The following is a 14,617-nucleotide window of genomic DNA, read 5'->3' on the forward strand; positions in this document are numbered from 1 at the left end:
AAAAGTGACGAGAGGATAAGGGAGATTTTGAATTTCTGCAGACACTTGTGGACACTGGACACTTTTGGATTGTGTGAGGCCCACTGATATCTGAGCGCTATGTGAAAGGCTCGATGGCACAGCTGTGACCAAAGTGACTAGAGGATAAGGGAGATTTTGAATTTCAGCAGACACTTGTGGACACTGGACCCTTTTGAATTGTGTGAGGCCCACTGATATCTGAGCGCTATGTCACAGGCTCGATGGCACAGCTGTGACAAAAGTGACTAGAGGATAAGGGAGATTTTGAATTTCAGCAGACACTTGTGGACACTGGACACTTTTGGATTGTGTGAGGCCCACTGATATCTGAGCGCTATGTCACAGGCTCGATGGCACAGCTGTGACAAAAGTGACTAGAGGATAAGGGAGATTTTGAATTTCAGCAGACACTTGTGAACACTGGACACTTTTGGATTGTGTGAGGCCCAATGAATATCTGAGCGCTATGTGACAGGCTCGATGGCACAGCTGTGACAAAAGTGACGAGAGGATAAGGGAGATTTTGAATTTCTGCAGACACTTGTGGACACTGGACACTTTTGGATTGTGTGAGGCCCACTGATATCTGAGCGCTATGTCACAGGCTCGATGGCACAGCTGTGACCAAAGTGACTAGAGGATAAGGGAGATTTTGAATTTCAGCAGACACTTGTGGACACTGGACACTTTTGGATTGTGTGAGGCCCACTGATATCTGAGCGCTATGTCACAGGCTCGATGGCACAGCTGTGACAAAAGTGACTAGAGGATAAGTGAGATTTTGAATTTCAGCAGACACTTGTGGACACTGGACACTTTTGGATTGTGTGAGGCCCAATCAATATCTGAGCACTATGTGACAGGCTCGATGGCACAGCTGTGACAAAAGTGACGAGAGGATAAGGGAGATTTTGAATTTCTGCAGACACTTGTGGACACTGGACACTTTTGGATTGTGTGAGGCCCACTGATATCTGAGCGCTATGTGAAAGGCTCGATGGCACAGCTGTGACCAAAGTGACTAGAGGATAAGGGAGATTTTGAATTTCAGCAGACACTTGTGGACACTGGACCCTTTTGAATTGTGTGAGGCCCACTGATATCTGAGCGCTATGTCACAGGCTCGATGGCACAGCTGTGACAAAAGTGACTAGAGGATAAGGGAGATTTTGAATTTCAGCAGACACTTGTGGACACTGGACACTTTTGGATTGTGTGAGGCCCACTGATATCTGAGCGCTATGTCACAGGCTCGATGGCACAGCTGTGACAAAAGTGACTAGAGGATAAGGGAGATTTTGAATTTCAGCAGACACTTGTGAACACTGGACACTTTTGGATTGTGTGAGGCCCAATGAATATCTGAGCGCTATGTGACAGGCTCGATGGCACAGCTGTGACAAAAGTGACGAGAGGATAAGGGAGATTTTGAATTTCTGCAGACACTTGTGGACACTGGACACTTTTGGATTGTGTGAGGCCCACTGATATCTGAGCGCTATGTCACAGGCTCGATGGCACAGCTGTGACCAAAGTGACTAGAGGATAAGGGAGATTTTGAATTTCAGCAGACACTTGTGGACACTGGACACTTTTGGATTGTGTGAGGCCCACTGATATCTGAGCGCTATGTCACAGGCTCGATGGCACAGCTGTGACAAAAGTGACTAGAGGATAAGGGAGATTTTGAATTTCAGCAGACACTTGTGGACACTGGACACTTTTGGATTGTGTGAGGCCCACTGATATCTGAGCGCTATGTCACAGGCTCGATGGCACAGCTGTGACAAAAGTGACTAGAGGATAAGGGAGATTTTGAATTTCAGCAGACACTTGTGGACACTGGACACTTTTGGATTGTGTGAGGCCCACTGATATCTGAGCGCTATGTCACAGGCTCGGTGGCACAGCTGTGACAAAAGTGACTAGAGGATAAGGGAGATTTTGAATTTCAGCAGACACTTGTGGACACTGGACACTTTTGGATTGTGTGAGGCCCACTGATATCTGAGCGCTATGTCACAGGCTCGATGGCACAGCTGTGACAAAAGTGACTAGAGGATAAGGGAGATTTTGCATTTCAGCAGACACTTGTGGACACTTTTGGATTGTGTGAGGCCCAATGAATATCTGAGTGCTATGTGACAGGCTCGATGGCACAGCTGTGACAAAAGTGACGAGAGGATAAGGGAGATTTTGAATTTCTGCAGATACTTTTGGACAGTGGACACTTTTGGATTGTGTGAGGCCCACTGATATCTGAGCGCTATGTGACAGGCTCGATGGCACAGCTGTGACCAAAGTGACTAGAGGATAAGGGAGATTTTGAATTTCTGCAGACACTTGTGGACACTGGAAACTTTTGGATTGTGTGAGGCCCACTGATATCTGAGCGCTATGTCACAGGCTCGATGGCACAGCTGTGACAAAAGTGACTAGAGGATAAGGGAGATTTTGAATTTCAGCAGACACTTGTGGACACTGGACACTTTTGGATTGTGTGAGGCCCAATGAATATCTGAGCGCTATGTGACAGGCTCGATGGCACAGCTGTGACAAAAGTGACGAGAGGATAAGGGAGATTTTGAATTTCTGCAGACACTTGTGGACACTGGACACTTTTGGATTGTGTGAGGCCCACTGATATCTGAGCGCTATGTCACAGGCTCGATGGCACAGCTATGACCAAAGTGACTAGAGGATAAGGGAGATTTTGAATTTCAGCAGACACTTGTGGACACTGGACACTTTTGGATTGTGTGAGGCCCACTGATATCTGAGCGCTATGTCACAGGCTCGATGGCACAGCTGTGACAAAAGTGACTAGAGGATAAGGGAGATTTTGAATTTCAGCAGACACTTGTGGACACTGGACACTTTTGGATTGTGTGAGGCCCACTGATATCTGAGCGCTATGTCACAGGCTCGATGGCACAGCTGTGACAAAAGTGACTAGAGGATAAGGGAGATTTTGAATTTCAGCAGACACTTGTGGACACTGGACACTTTTGGATTGTGTGAGGCCCACTGATATCTGAGCGCTATGTCACAGGCTTGATGGCACAGCTGTGACAAAAGTGACTAGAGGATAAGGGAGATTTTGAATTTCAGCAGACACTTGTGGACACTGGACACTTTTGGATTGTGTGAGGCCCACTGATATCTCAGCGCTATGTCACAGGCTCGATGGCACAGCTGTGACAAAAGTGACTAGAGGATAAGGGAGATTTTGAATTTCAGCAGACACTTGTGGACACTTTTGGATTGTGTGAGGCCCAATGAATATCTGAGTGCTATGTGACAGGCTCGATGGCACAGCTGTGACAAAAGTGACGAGAGGATAAGGGAGATTTTGAATTTCTGCAGACACTTGTGGACACTGGACACTTTTGGATTGTGTGAGGCCCAATGAATATCTGAGCACTATGTGACAGGCTCGATGGCACAGCTGTGACAAAAGTGACGAGAGGATAAGGGAGATTTTGAATTTCTGCAGACACTTGTGGACACTGGACACTTTTGGATTGTGTGAGGCCCACTGATATCTGAGCGCTATGTCACAGGCTCGATGGCACAGCTGTGACAAAAGTGACTAGAGGATAAGGGAGATTTTGAATTTCAGCAGACACTTGTGGACACTGGACACTCTTGGATTGTGTGAGGCCCAATGAATATCTGAGCGCTATGTGACAGGCTCGATGGCACAGCTGTGACCAAAGTGACTAGAGGATAAGTGAGATTTTGAATTTCAGCAGACACTTGTGGACACTGGACACTTTTGGATTGTGTGAGGCCCAATGAATATCTGAGCGCTATGTGACAGGCTCGATGGCACAGCTGTGACAAAAGTGACGAGAGGATAAGGGAGATTTTGAATTTCAGCAGACACTTGTGGACACTGGACACTTTTGGATTGTGTGAGGCCCACTGAATATCTGAGCGCTCTGTCACAGGCTCGATGGCACAGCTGTGACCAAAGTGACTAGAGGATAAGGGAGATTTTGAATTTCTGCACACACTTGTGGACACTGGACACTTATGGATTGTGTGAGGCCCACTGAATATCACAGCGCTATGTCACAGGCAGAAATTGGCTAGTGTATCACAAACTACAAGGTGTATGTAGAATTGGGCAGAATAGGAATCTCCCTAGAGTGCAGGTCTGTAAAACGGAACATGTCCTCGTTTTATTCTCACAGAGTGACACACTGATAGCTTCACTGTGGCTGTGATAACAGCCGTTACACGGTACTGTGTGAGGAGCGTACACCGCTGTATGGTGTGAAAAAATGCACGCTCAGTACCTCAGCAGGACAAAAAAAAAAATTGGGATTGCTTTTAAAAAAGCAGTTTGCGGAGCAGTGGGTAAACAGCAATGCAGGAATGTCAGGAAGCCTTAGAAGGCAGCCCAACAACCAACACCACTGATACACCACTATATAGCCTCCCCTTGCACTGCACACACAGTGACTGATGTGTTGTACAGGCAAAATCGCTAGCAGCAGAAGCAGTTTTTTTTTCTTCTCAGCAGGACAAAAAAAAAAATTGGGATTGCTTTTAAAAAAGCAGTTTGCGGAGCAGTGGGTAAACAGCAATGCAGGAATGTCAGGAAGCCTTAGAAGGCAGCCCAACAACCAACACCACTGATACACCACTATATAGCCTCCCCTTGCACTGCACACACAGTGACTGGTGTGTTGTACAGGCAAAATCGCTAGCAGCAGAAGCAGTTTTTTTTTCTTCTCAGCAGGACAAAAAAAAAAATTGGGATTGCTTTTAAAAAAGCAGTTTGCGGAGCAGTGGGTAAACAGCAATGCAGGAATGTCAGGAAGCCTTAGAAGGCAGCCCAACAACCAACACCACTGATACACTACTATATAGCCTCCCCTTGCACTGCACACACAGTGACTGGTGTGTTGTACAGGCAAAATCGCTAGCAGCAGAAGCAGTTTTTGGTGTCTTCTTCCCTGCCTAACGCTCTCCCTACAAAATCAGCAGCAGCAGCTCTCCCTATTCTTAGATCAGCATGAGTAACATGGCGGTCGGCGTGCACGCCCTTTTATACCCCCTGTGACTCCCCCCAAAGCAAGCCAATCACTTGCATGCCCTTCTGAAAGATGGTGGTGACCCGTGCCTATGTCATCACGTTGCCCACAGTGTCCGTGGATCCTGATTGGCTGAAAAAGAGCGCAAAACAAACTTTTGAAACGCGACTTTGGCGCGTAAGTCGCCGACCTCGTGGCCGACCTCATCCTAGGGTCGGGTTTCGTTTCATGAAACCCGACTTTGCCAAAAGTCGGCGACTTTTGAAATTTTTCGACCCGTTTCGCTCAACTCTACTTATTATATTTGCACTGCATATTTCTGTTGCTGGCAGGGAGCAAGGCTTTCAGTGTGTTCTCCCCTTGTAAGCGGATCTGTTGGAATTTAGAATACAATAGTTGCCAACCCCACCCCTGGCCCTTCTGGAAACACCCTATGCACTTCAGAACACCACTGCCTGCCCTGGGTCACCCACTTTATGACATGGTTTGCATATACCCAACCCATTTTGGCTCAGCAGTCCTGGTCACTCTATGACAGCTGTCAGCTATGATAGAAGGGTGGAACCAGGGGAGCTGTTTACTGCTTATTACAGTACAGAAGTCTAGTTCGATTCCATACGTAGAAGTGATATATACACTTGGACAGCAAGATCTGTGAGCAAGAACTAGAAACAGCGAGTAAACGCAGCACAGAGAGGAGATGGCAGAGTTTATCTCCCTATTGTTTTCCAATGTGTTTTTATTGGGAGTTACATTCATTGTTTGCCTTTTCGTCTTGGACTTTATGAAGAGCAGGAAGAATGGATCACACTTTCCTCCAGGTCCTAGAGGTCTTCCATTTCTTGGTAACATTCTGCAAGTAGACTACAGAAATCCTACAGTAACATTTAATCAGGTACAGTATGTGCATAGAACTGTATGTGCTACTACTGGACTACTGGACTGGACATGTATCCTGCAGACTTATATGCATGCACACTAGTGAAAAGCAAAGAAAGGCTTCCTGAAATACACTTCTTCACCTCCCTTCTTGGCTTACATAACAGGTTATCAGCTTTGAAAAAATGCCATGGTGTCTTACTGTGTGTGTTATGTGTCTATATGTGGCCACCCAGTGGTTCTGTTGTGTATTTCAGTCTGGGATTCAACAATTTCTCAATATTCTGTACTCAATTTTTTAACGCCTTAACGACTGGAGGTATTTTCGTTTTTGCGTTTGTTTTTCGCTCCCCTTTTTCCTAGAGCCATACCTTTTTTATTTTTCAGTCAAAATGGCCATGTCAGGACTTGTTTTTGCGGGACAAGTTGTACTTTTGAAAGACATGATTGGTTTTAACATATCGTGTACTGGAAAATTGGAAACAAATTCCAAGTGCGGTAAAATTGCAAAAAAGTGCAATTCAACACTTTTTTTTTCACCATGTTCCCTAAATGCTAAAACTAATCTGCCATCATGATTCTACAGGTCATTATGAGTTCATAGACACCAAACATGTCTAGGTTCTTTTTTATTCAAGTGGTGAAAAAAAATCCAAACTTTGGAAAAAAGAAAAAAAAATGGCACTATATTCCGATACCTGTAGGGTCTCAATTTTTTGGGATTTGTGGCTGGCTGATGGTTTATTTTCTTCACAATGAGCTGACGTTTTTATTGATACCGTTTTGGTGTGGATATGTTCTTTAGATTGCTCGTTATTTTATTGCAATGTAGTGGTGAAAAAAAACGCAATACTGATGTTTTTACTTTTTTTCTTGTTACACCGTTTGGGTTAATTTTTTTTATATTGATAGATCAGATGATTCGGAATGCGCTGATACCAAATACAAGTATATTTTATTTTTTTTATTGTTTAATTTTGAATGGGGCAAAAGGGGGGTGATTTGAATTTTTATAGATTTTTATTTTTTTAATATATTAAAAAACTTTTTTTTTTTAATTTTGGCATGCTTCAATAGTCTCCATGGGAGATTGACAATGGCATTTAACAGGTTAACAGCAGCGGATTGATTGCGATTCCATCCACAACTGTTAGAGGCACATGTCAGCAGTTCAAAACAGCTATGTGCTGGGAAAGATGTGGGCTCACTGCTGGAGCCCACCTCAAAGGTGAGGGATTCCGACGTGGACGTACTGTTACGCCCAACGTTGGAAAGAAGTTAAAGTGAACCTGTCAGCAGGATTGTGATGAATAACCTACAGACAGTGTCAGGTTGGCACCGTTATACCAATTAAAATGGTTCCTTTGTTGATGAAATCTGTCTTGTGGTTGTTGTCTAATCTTTATTTTCAGTTTTTGAGTTCACGGGGCGGGTTGAAGGGAGGTCTTCATGTGGTGCTCTGCTTAGATATTTATCTGTATGGCTTCTGACAGGTCACTGATTCCCTCGGTGACCTGCCTCCTATTTTAAATGATGAATATTATATATATATTTTTTTTAAAAATCACCTGCTGCAGGTTGGTGCCTGCGCTGCAGCATTATCGCATGTGTAATTTGCAGTTATTTCTGTTACTTGATGCTATAAATAAATTAAAAATAAAAAAAGGGTCTCAAAATGGAGCGGGCCGTGCATGCTCAGTAGCGAACATCGACGATCTGATAGATGCTACTGCTCAGGCGGCGCCATCTTAGAAGTGACAATTTTTTTTCTCTAGCAAGATGGCGCCTGCACAGATGCATCTATCGGATTGCTGACAGCCACTACTGTGCAGCCAGCACCATTTTAAGACACTTTGGAAGAATTTATAGTATCATGTAAAAGAACTAAATGCATATTACACATGTTATCATGTTGCAGGGCAGGCAATTTTTTTTCAATATTCATAATATTCTTTATGTAAAATAGAGGTCAGTGATATGTCAGCAATCTTCATTACGAATACCTAATCAGAGCACCACATGACGCCACCCCCCACAGGTCGCCCCGGAGCACGAGCATATCTGTTCTGTCCAGCCATATAATTGCTGTCTAGAAGGTCTAGTCATTTTTTATGTCTTCGATTATTACATACATTGTATTTTTGTGTGTATTAATCCTTCATATATTTCATACTGTAAGGTAACAGCATCAACTGCTGGCCTTTTAATGCATAGATTCTAGTTTAATTTGCGATGTATTGTGGGATTGTTGCTGTTACATCATAGTCTTGTTTATGACACTGTGAGGGGAAGAGCAGCCATTAGAGTTGAGCGAAACGGGTCGTCAATTTCAAAAGTTGCCGACTTTCACAAAAGTCGGGTTTCATGAAACGAAACCCGACCATAGCGTGAGGTCAGCCACGAGGTAGGCGACCAGTGCGCCAAAGTCGCGTTTCAAAAGATGCTTCCAGCGCCCTTTTTCAGCCAATGATGGAGGATGCACACTAGGGTGACCGGATCTCATATGGGGGGGAAAAAATGTCGGAATCTTGTTCGTTTGGACCCCACAAAACGATTCCCCTTTCCAGATATTGAGATAGCCAAAATTTGAGCTCGATCAAACGACGGTAACCCGTGCCGCTCGTTGCTCAAAGTTTGAAAAAATCCAAATTTTTGGCCAAAAAGCTGACATATGGAGCCATAACTCCAGAATGGTAAATAATAAAAACACGCTTAATATCTCAAAAGAAAGCTAATGTTGTTCTTCAAAATTTATATGTTACACACAGGGTGCATGTAATTTCTATTTTAGGGATGGTGATTTTACTTCAGTGTACAACCGACCTTTTATTTATTCAGTTTAGTTTCTAAAGTGCCTTTGAGCTGGTTAGATCGAACAATTATCCAGTGAAGATATTTTAACATTTTTTTTTAATTTTCCAAGTGTGTGTGTTATTGTTTTTATAGTTATTATTATTATTATTTATTGTTATAGCGCCATTTATTCCATGGCGCTTTACATGTAAGGAGGGGTATACATAATAAAAGTACAATAATCTTAAACAATAGGTCTGCCCCCTTTTTTCAGAACTATCATTGTGGGAGAGGGAGAAACATAAATATTGGACCAGTTCATAGACAAGGAGTCTGGATGTTTTGGGTCACCCTCCCAGGGCTGTGGGGTACTCGGTACCGGGCCGGTCTCTCAGAGGGGATTGTCACAGCAGCGGTGACCCGGTGCATGGCCCTGGGAGCATATGTAAAAGGGGTTGAGTTGGGAATAAAGTTTATAAGTGATTTGTGACGCCACCTGTGGTGTTCGGCAAGGGAAGTGTTAAGCCAACGCTGTAGACAGATCCTCTGGGACAGATGGTGTAGTGTAGCAATGATGTTATAGCCCTCCACAGGAAGGGCTGTTGGTCCCAGGGCAGTGTAGCGGAATGTTTAGGAATAGGGTGCAGTGTTTGGCACAGAGATGCAGCAGTGCTGAGGATATTGCAGGAAGGAGGCAAGGACACAACAGGGTGCAGTTTCTTTACCTTTACTTGGCAAACACAGTCCAGGGTCCTAGTTACAGATGGCACAGGAGCAGGCTAGCCTGGAAGCAACTCAGGGATCTCTCTATCAGATGGATTGTGTAGTCTCCTTCCTAGCGCTGGCTTGAGGTACATCTAGTACTGTGTTACACTGAAGATCCTCCTTCTTATCTTCTCTTAGAACTACCTCGTATGGCAGACAGCTGTAGCCCTCTATCTCTCTTGGATCACCCGACGCTGTTGTGCCTCCGAGTCTTAGTTGGGAATAGAGCAATTACAGCTTCCTATTCCTCTGGTTTCTGTTGCAGGACCTTCAGTATCCATACAACCGTGGAGACCAGGCTACAGATCAGGCGCTATCACTGGGAGGGAGCTCTCTATCCTCAGCTCAACCTCCAGCTTTTTCTCCACACGTCTACACTCTTCGCCCACCTCACACTAACTGACCCCCTCCTCCTTCCTGGCCCTCAGAGAGCACTCCTCCCCTATTCTGGTTCAGAGCTCCCTCTGCTGGCCCGGAGTGGGAACTGTGTTGCATGACATGGTTAACTGCTAGAGAGACCCTTCATTGCCTCCAAGCCTGACATCACCCTCCCTGGAGGAAGGCAATGCCACTGCGGCGACCATACTCCTGGGGGCGCCACATTTTTATTGTCCTCTGATTGGGGTCTCCTAATGTGTGTGGGGGCATCACAACACATTAGGAGACCCCAATCAGAGGACAATAAAACATCCAGACTCCTTATCTATGAACTGGTCCAATATTTATGTTTCTCCCTCTCCCACAATGATAGTTCTGCTTTGCGTCACTTGTCTTATCTATTGCATTATTTCTGTGCTGTGTTGTGTATCAATATGTGATTCTTCAGATTTTGTATTAGTCAATGCCTGATGAAGAGACCTGAGTAGTCTCGAAAGCTTGCAATGTGTTACCATCTTTTCAGTTAGCCATTAAAAGGTATCAACCACTGAGGACTCTCAGTTCTGAATATTTTTCTATCTACTGGCTAACACGGTACAAAGATATACATCTTTCCTGTATCACCTGCTATTAGCGCCGACCACTGGGTGGTGCTCACAGCAAGCCGACACTGACAAATAGGGGTCTCTAGGAGATCCCTGGTTGTCATACCAACATACCAGTAACCCACGATCACGTGACGCAGGTCACCGATTTCCAGCATGCTTGCCAGAAGCGCTTGTTAAATGCCGCTATCAGTGTTTGACAGTGGGATTCAAAGGGTTAATAGCCGTGGGTGGATCGCGATTCCACCCACGGCTATTGCGGGCACTTGTCAGTTGTTCAAAATAGCTGACATTTTCCGGAAAAGATGTGGGCTCACCACCGAATCCCACATCAAAGGGAGCAAGTCCAACATCAGCGTACTATTATGCCCGATGTCAGAAAGTGGTTAATATCAGCTCACAGCTGTTTGCTTAGCTTTTAGAGGTCCGTATTACTATTACAAAGCACAACTAAATTGTGTTATATACTAAATTGAGTCTGTATATTCCAAATCTGAAGTCAAAATTGTTGCAACCCTTCAGGAAATTTTATGCATAATGTAGATGTTTTTAGTCACTCAGCTGCAGTTGAGGTATGCACAGGAAGCTGTTTTATTAAAATGTCCAGGCAGTTTTATTTAGACTGCGTAAACCACCAAGGGAACCAAACAAAGAACAGCCTTTTCCGGCACAAAGTGAAAACTTCAAGCCCAACATTTTCAACCTTTAGTCATATGAGAGACCGCCATCCCTTGTAATAATCTATTGCCCATCTTTGAACTGATTCTAACTTCTGAATATTCTTTTTAAAATGTGGAGCCCAAAACTGGATCCCGTATTCTAGATGTGACTTCACTAGTGATTTCTAAAGGGGTAATAATACGTTGGGATCGCGGGATTTTCGCTCTATTTTCATACATCCTAAAATCTTGTTTGTATGGCGGCTGCTGCTTGACATTGACTACTGCTGCTCAGCTTGTATCGAAAATACCAAAGTCCTTCAACTGTTCTGTAGTCCCAAGTATACTCCCATTTAGTGTATATGCAGCAATGGGATTACTCAGTCCCAGGTGCATTACTTTACATTTATACAGTATACATTAAATCTCATTTGCCAAGTGTTTGTAAATTCAGTCATCTTATTCAGATCGTTTTGCAATATTTTAATGTCAAGGTCAGATTTTAATAAAGACTTAGTAAATTTAAAGTAGACTTATTTTAGTAAAGACTTCCTGCCTAAGAGATGGTACCAATGATCACTTGAGGACCAAACATTCTTTCTCCAGGGAACCAGGGATTGAAGCTTGAGGAAGATAATTTGCATATTCCAGGTGCCTTCTGGGAAAAGCGAAGAGTCTCCCTAAGCAAGAGGATCATTGGATACAGCCGGGACAAGCTGCTTGGAAAGCATCGCCGAACCAGGGATTGAAGCTTGAGGAAGATAATTTGCATAATTCAGGTGCCTTCTGGGAAAAGCGAAGAGTCTCCCTAAGCAAGAGGATGGTTGGATACAGCCGGGACCAGCTGCTTGGAAAGCATCACCAAACAAGGGATTGAAGCTTGAGGAAGATAATTTGCATATTCCAGGTGCCTTCTGGGAAAAGCGAAGAGTCTCTCTAAGCAAGAGGATGGTTGGATACAGCCGGGACCAGCTGCTTGGAAAGCATCGCCGAACTGCGCGCCGTGAATTTTTGCATCTAGGACATTATTGCAAGAAAGCTTGCCTGATTGAGTAGATTACACAAGAAGGAAGACACGCAGCAAGTCAGCAGGATCTAGGAGCAACATGGCAGATGTGACAACCTACATGGTGAGCTGCAACATGTGCTACATGTTCACAGATCGACCAGAAGAAGAATACAACTTCACCTGCCAGAAGTGTAGATTAGTGGCCCTTTTAGAAGAAAAGGTGCGTGGTCTGGAAAAAAGAATTGCAACTTTGAAACTCATCAAAGAAATTGAAGACTTCCTAGACAGAACAGAAGCATCTCTACTGGTCACAGAAGGTGAAGAAAGTGTCAGAGAACCTCCAAAAGCAGACGAGTGGAAGCATGTGACCAAAAGAAGCAAGAAGACCATAGAGACATCACCAACCACACAACTGACAAACCGATACCAATGCCTTGCGGAGGATGACGATGTTACACCTAAGGATGAGGCACAACCAGCAAGCAAAGAAGAAAAGGGCACACAGCAACACCCAGAAGTGACAACAAAAAGTACAGCCAAGAAGCGAAGAAGAGTGGTAGTGGTGGGAGACTCACTACTGAGAGGCACAGAAGCAGCCATCTGCAGACTGGATATAACCGCAAGAGAAGTATGTATGCTGCCTCCCTGGTGCGAAGATCAAGGATGTGACCAATAGGATACCAAAGCTCATCAGTTCCAAGGACGCCCACCCATTTCTTCTGATACATGTTGGCACCAATGACACGGCAAGGAAGGACCTACCGACAATCTGCAAGGACTTTGAAGAGTTGGGGAAGAAATTAAAGGAACTGGATGCACAGGTAATTTTTTCTTCTATCCTTCCAGTAGACGGGCATGGCACCAGGAGATGGAACAGGATCCTTGATGCGAACAACTGGCTAAAACGATGGTGCAGACAACAAGGATTCAGATTCCGGGACCACGGTGTGAATTACCTGTACGATGGACTCCTCGCCAGAGACGGACTACACCTCAACAAACCTGGGAAACACACATTCGCCAGAAGACTCGTTACACTCATCAGGAGAGCGTTAAACTAGAAGAAGAGGGGATGGGAAGAAAAATGTTAGACACGAACATGAAACCAGATATTATACTGATGAATGATATGAGGTGTGGCAAAGAAGATCCAAGACAACATACTCAGAAGGGAGGTAGGAACATTTCTAAAACAATCAACAGGGAGGAGATTGGAACAATGCAAAATTCTCTAAAATGCATGCTCGCAAACGCCAGAAGCCTGACAAAAGATGGAAGACCTAGAAACAGAAATATCTACAGGTAACTATGACATAGTGGGAATAACCGAGACATGGTTAGATGAAAGCTATGACTGGGCAGTTAACTTACAGGGTTACAGTCTGTTTAGAAAGGATCGTAAAAATCGTAGCGGAGGAGGGGTTTGTCTTTATGTAAAGTCTTGTCTAAAGTCCACTTTAAGGGAAGATATTAGCGAAGGGAATGAGGATGTCGAGTCCATATGGGTCGAAATACATGGAGGGAAAAATAGTAACAAAATTCTCTGTGGGGTCTGTTACAAACCCCCAAATATAACAGAAATCATGGAAAGTTTACTACTAAGGCAGATAGATGAAGCTGCAACCCATAATGAGGTCCTTGTTATGAGGGACTTTAACTACCCGGATATTAAGTGGGAAACAGAGACCTGCGAAACCCATAAAGGCAACAGGTTTCTGCTAATAGCCAAAAATAATTATCTTTGACAATTGGTGCAGAATCCAACCACAGGAGCAGCACTTTTAGACCTAATGCTATCTAACAGACCTGACAGAATAACAAATCTGCAGGTTGTTGGGCATCTAGGAAATAGCGACCACAATATTGTACAGTTTCACTTGTCTTTCACTAGGGGGACTTGTCAGGGAGTCACAAAAACACTGAACTTTAGGAAGGCAAAGTTTGACCAGCTTAGAGATACCCTTAATCTGGTTGACTGGGACAATGTCCTCAGAAATAAGAATACAGAAAATAAATGGGAAATGTTTAAGAATATCCTTAATAGGCACTGTAAGCGGTTTATATCTGGTGGGAATAAAAGGACAAGAAATAGGAAAAACCCAATGTGGCTAATCAAAAAAGTAAGAGGGGCAATTAACAGTAAAAAGAAAGCATTTAAACTACTAAAGCAGGATGGCACCGTTGAAGCTCTAAAAAACTATAAGGAGAAAAATTCTTTATCTGAAAAAGTAATTAAAGCTGCCAAAAAGGAAACAGAGAAGCACATTGCTAAGGAGAGTAAAACTAATCCCAAGCTGTTCTTCAACTATATCAATAGTAGAGTTGAGCGAAACGGGTCGAAAAATTTCAAAAGTCCCCGACTTTTGGTAAAGTCGGGTTTCATGAAACGAAACCAGACCCTAGGGTGAGTTCGGCTACGAGCTCGGCGACTTTAGCGCCAAAGTGGAGTTTCAAAAGTTTGTT

General features: G+C 44.0%; 1 protein-coding gene across 1 annotated transcript in view; it reads left to right on the plus strand.

Annotated features, from left to right (window-relative positions):
- The first annotated feature begins 5,532 nt into the window (after positions 1-5,532).
- LOC141098685 (cytochrome P450 2D17-like) overlaps positions 5,533-14,617 on the plus strand; it is a 225,095-nt gene continuing 216,010 nt past the window's right edge. Inside the window, exon 1 of the mRNA XM_073586649.1 lies at positions 5,533-5,961. Coding sequence (XP_073442750.1) covers positions 5,767-5,961 — 195 coding nt within the window. The 5' untranslated portion in view covers positions 5,533-5,766. The remainder of the gene's footprint in view (positions 5,962-14,617) is intronic.

The sequence above is a fragment of the Dendrobates tinctorius genome, unplaced genomic scaffold (assembly GCF_039654945.1).
Source record: "Dendrobates tinctorius isolate UK_male_01 unplaced genomic scaffold, ASM3965494v1 ptg000094l, whole genome shotgun sequence".
Taxonomy (NCBI): domain Eukaryota; kingdom Metazoa; phylum Chordata; class Amphibia; order Anura; family Dendrobatidae; genus Dendrobates; species Dendrobates tinctorius.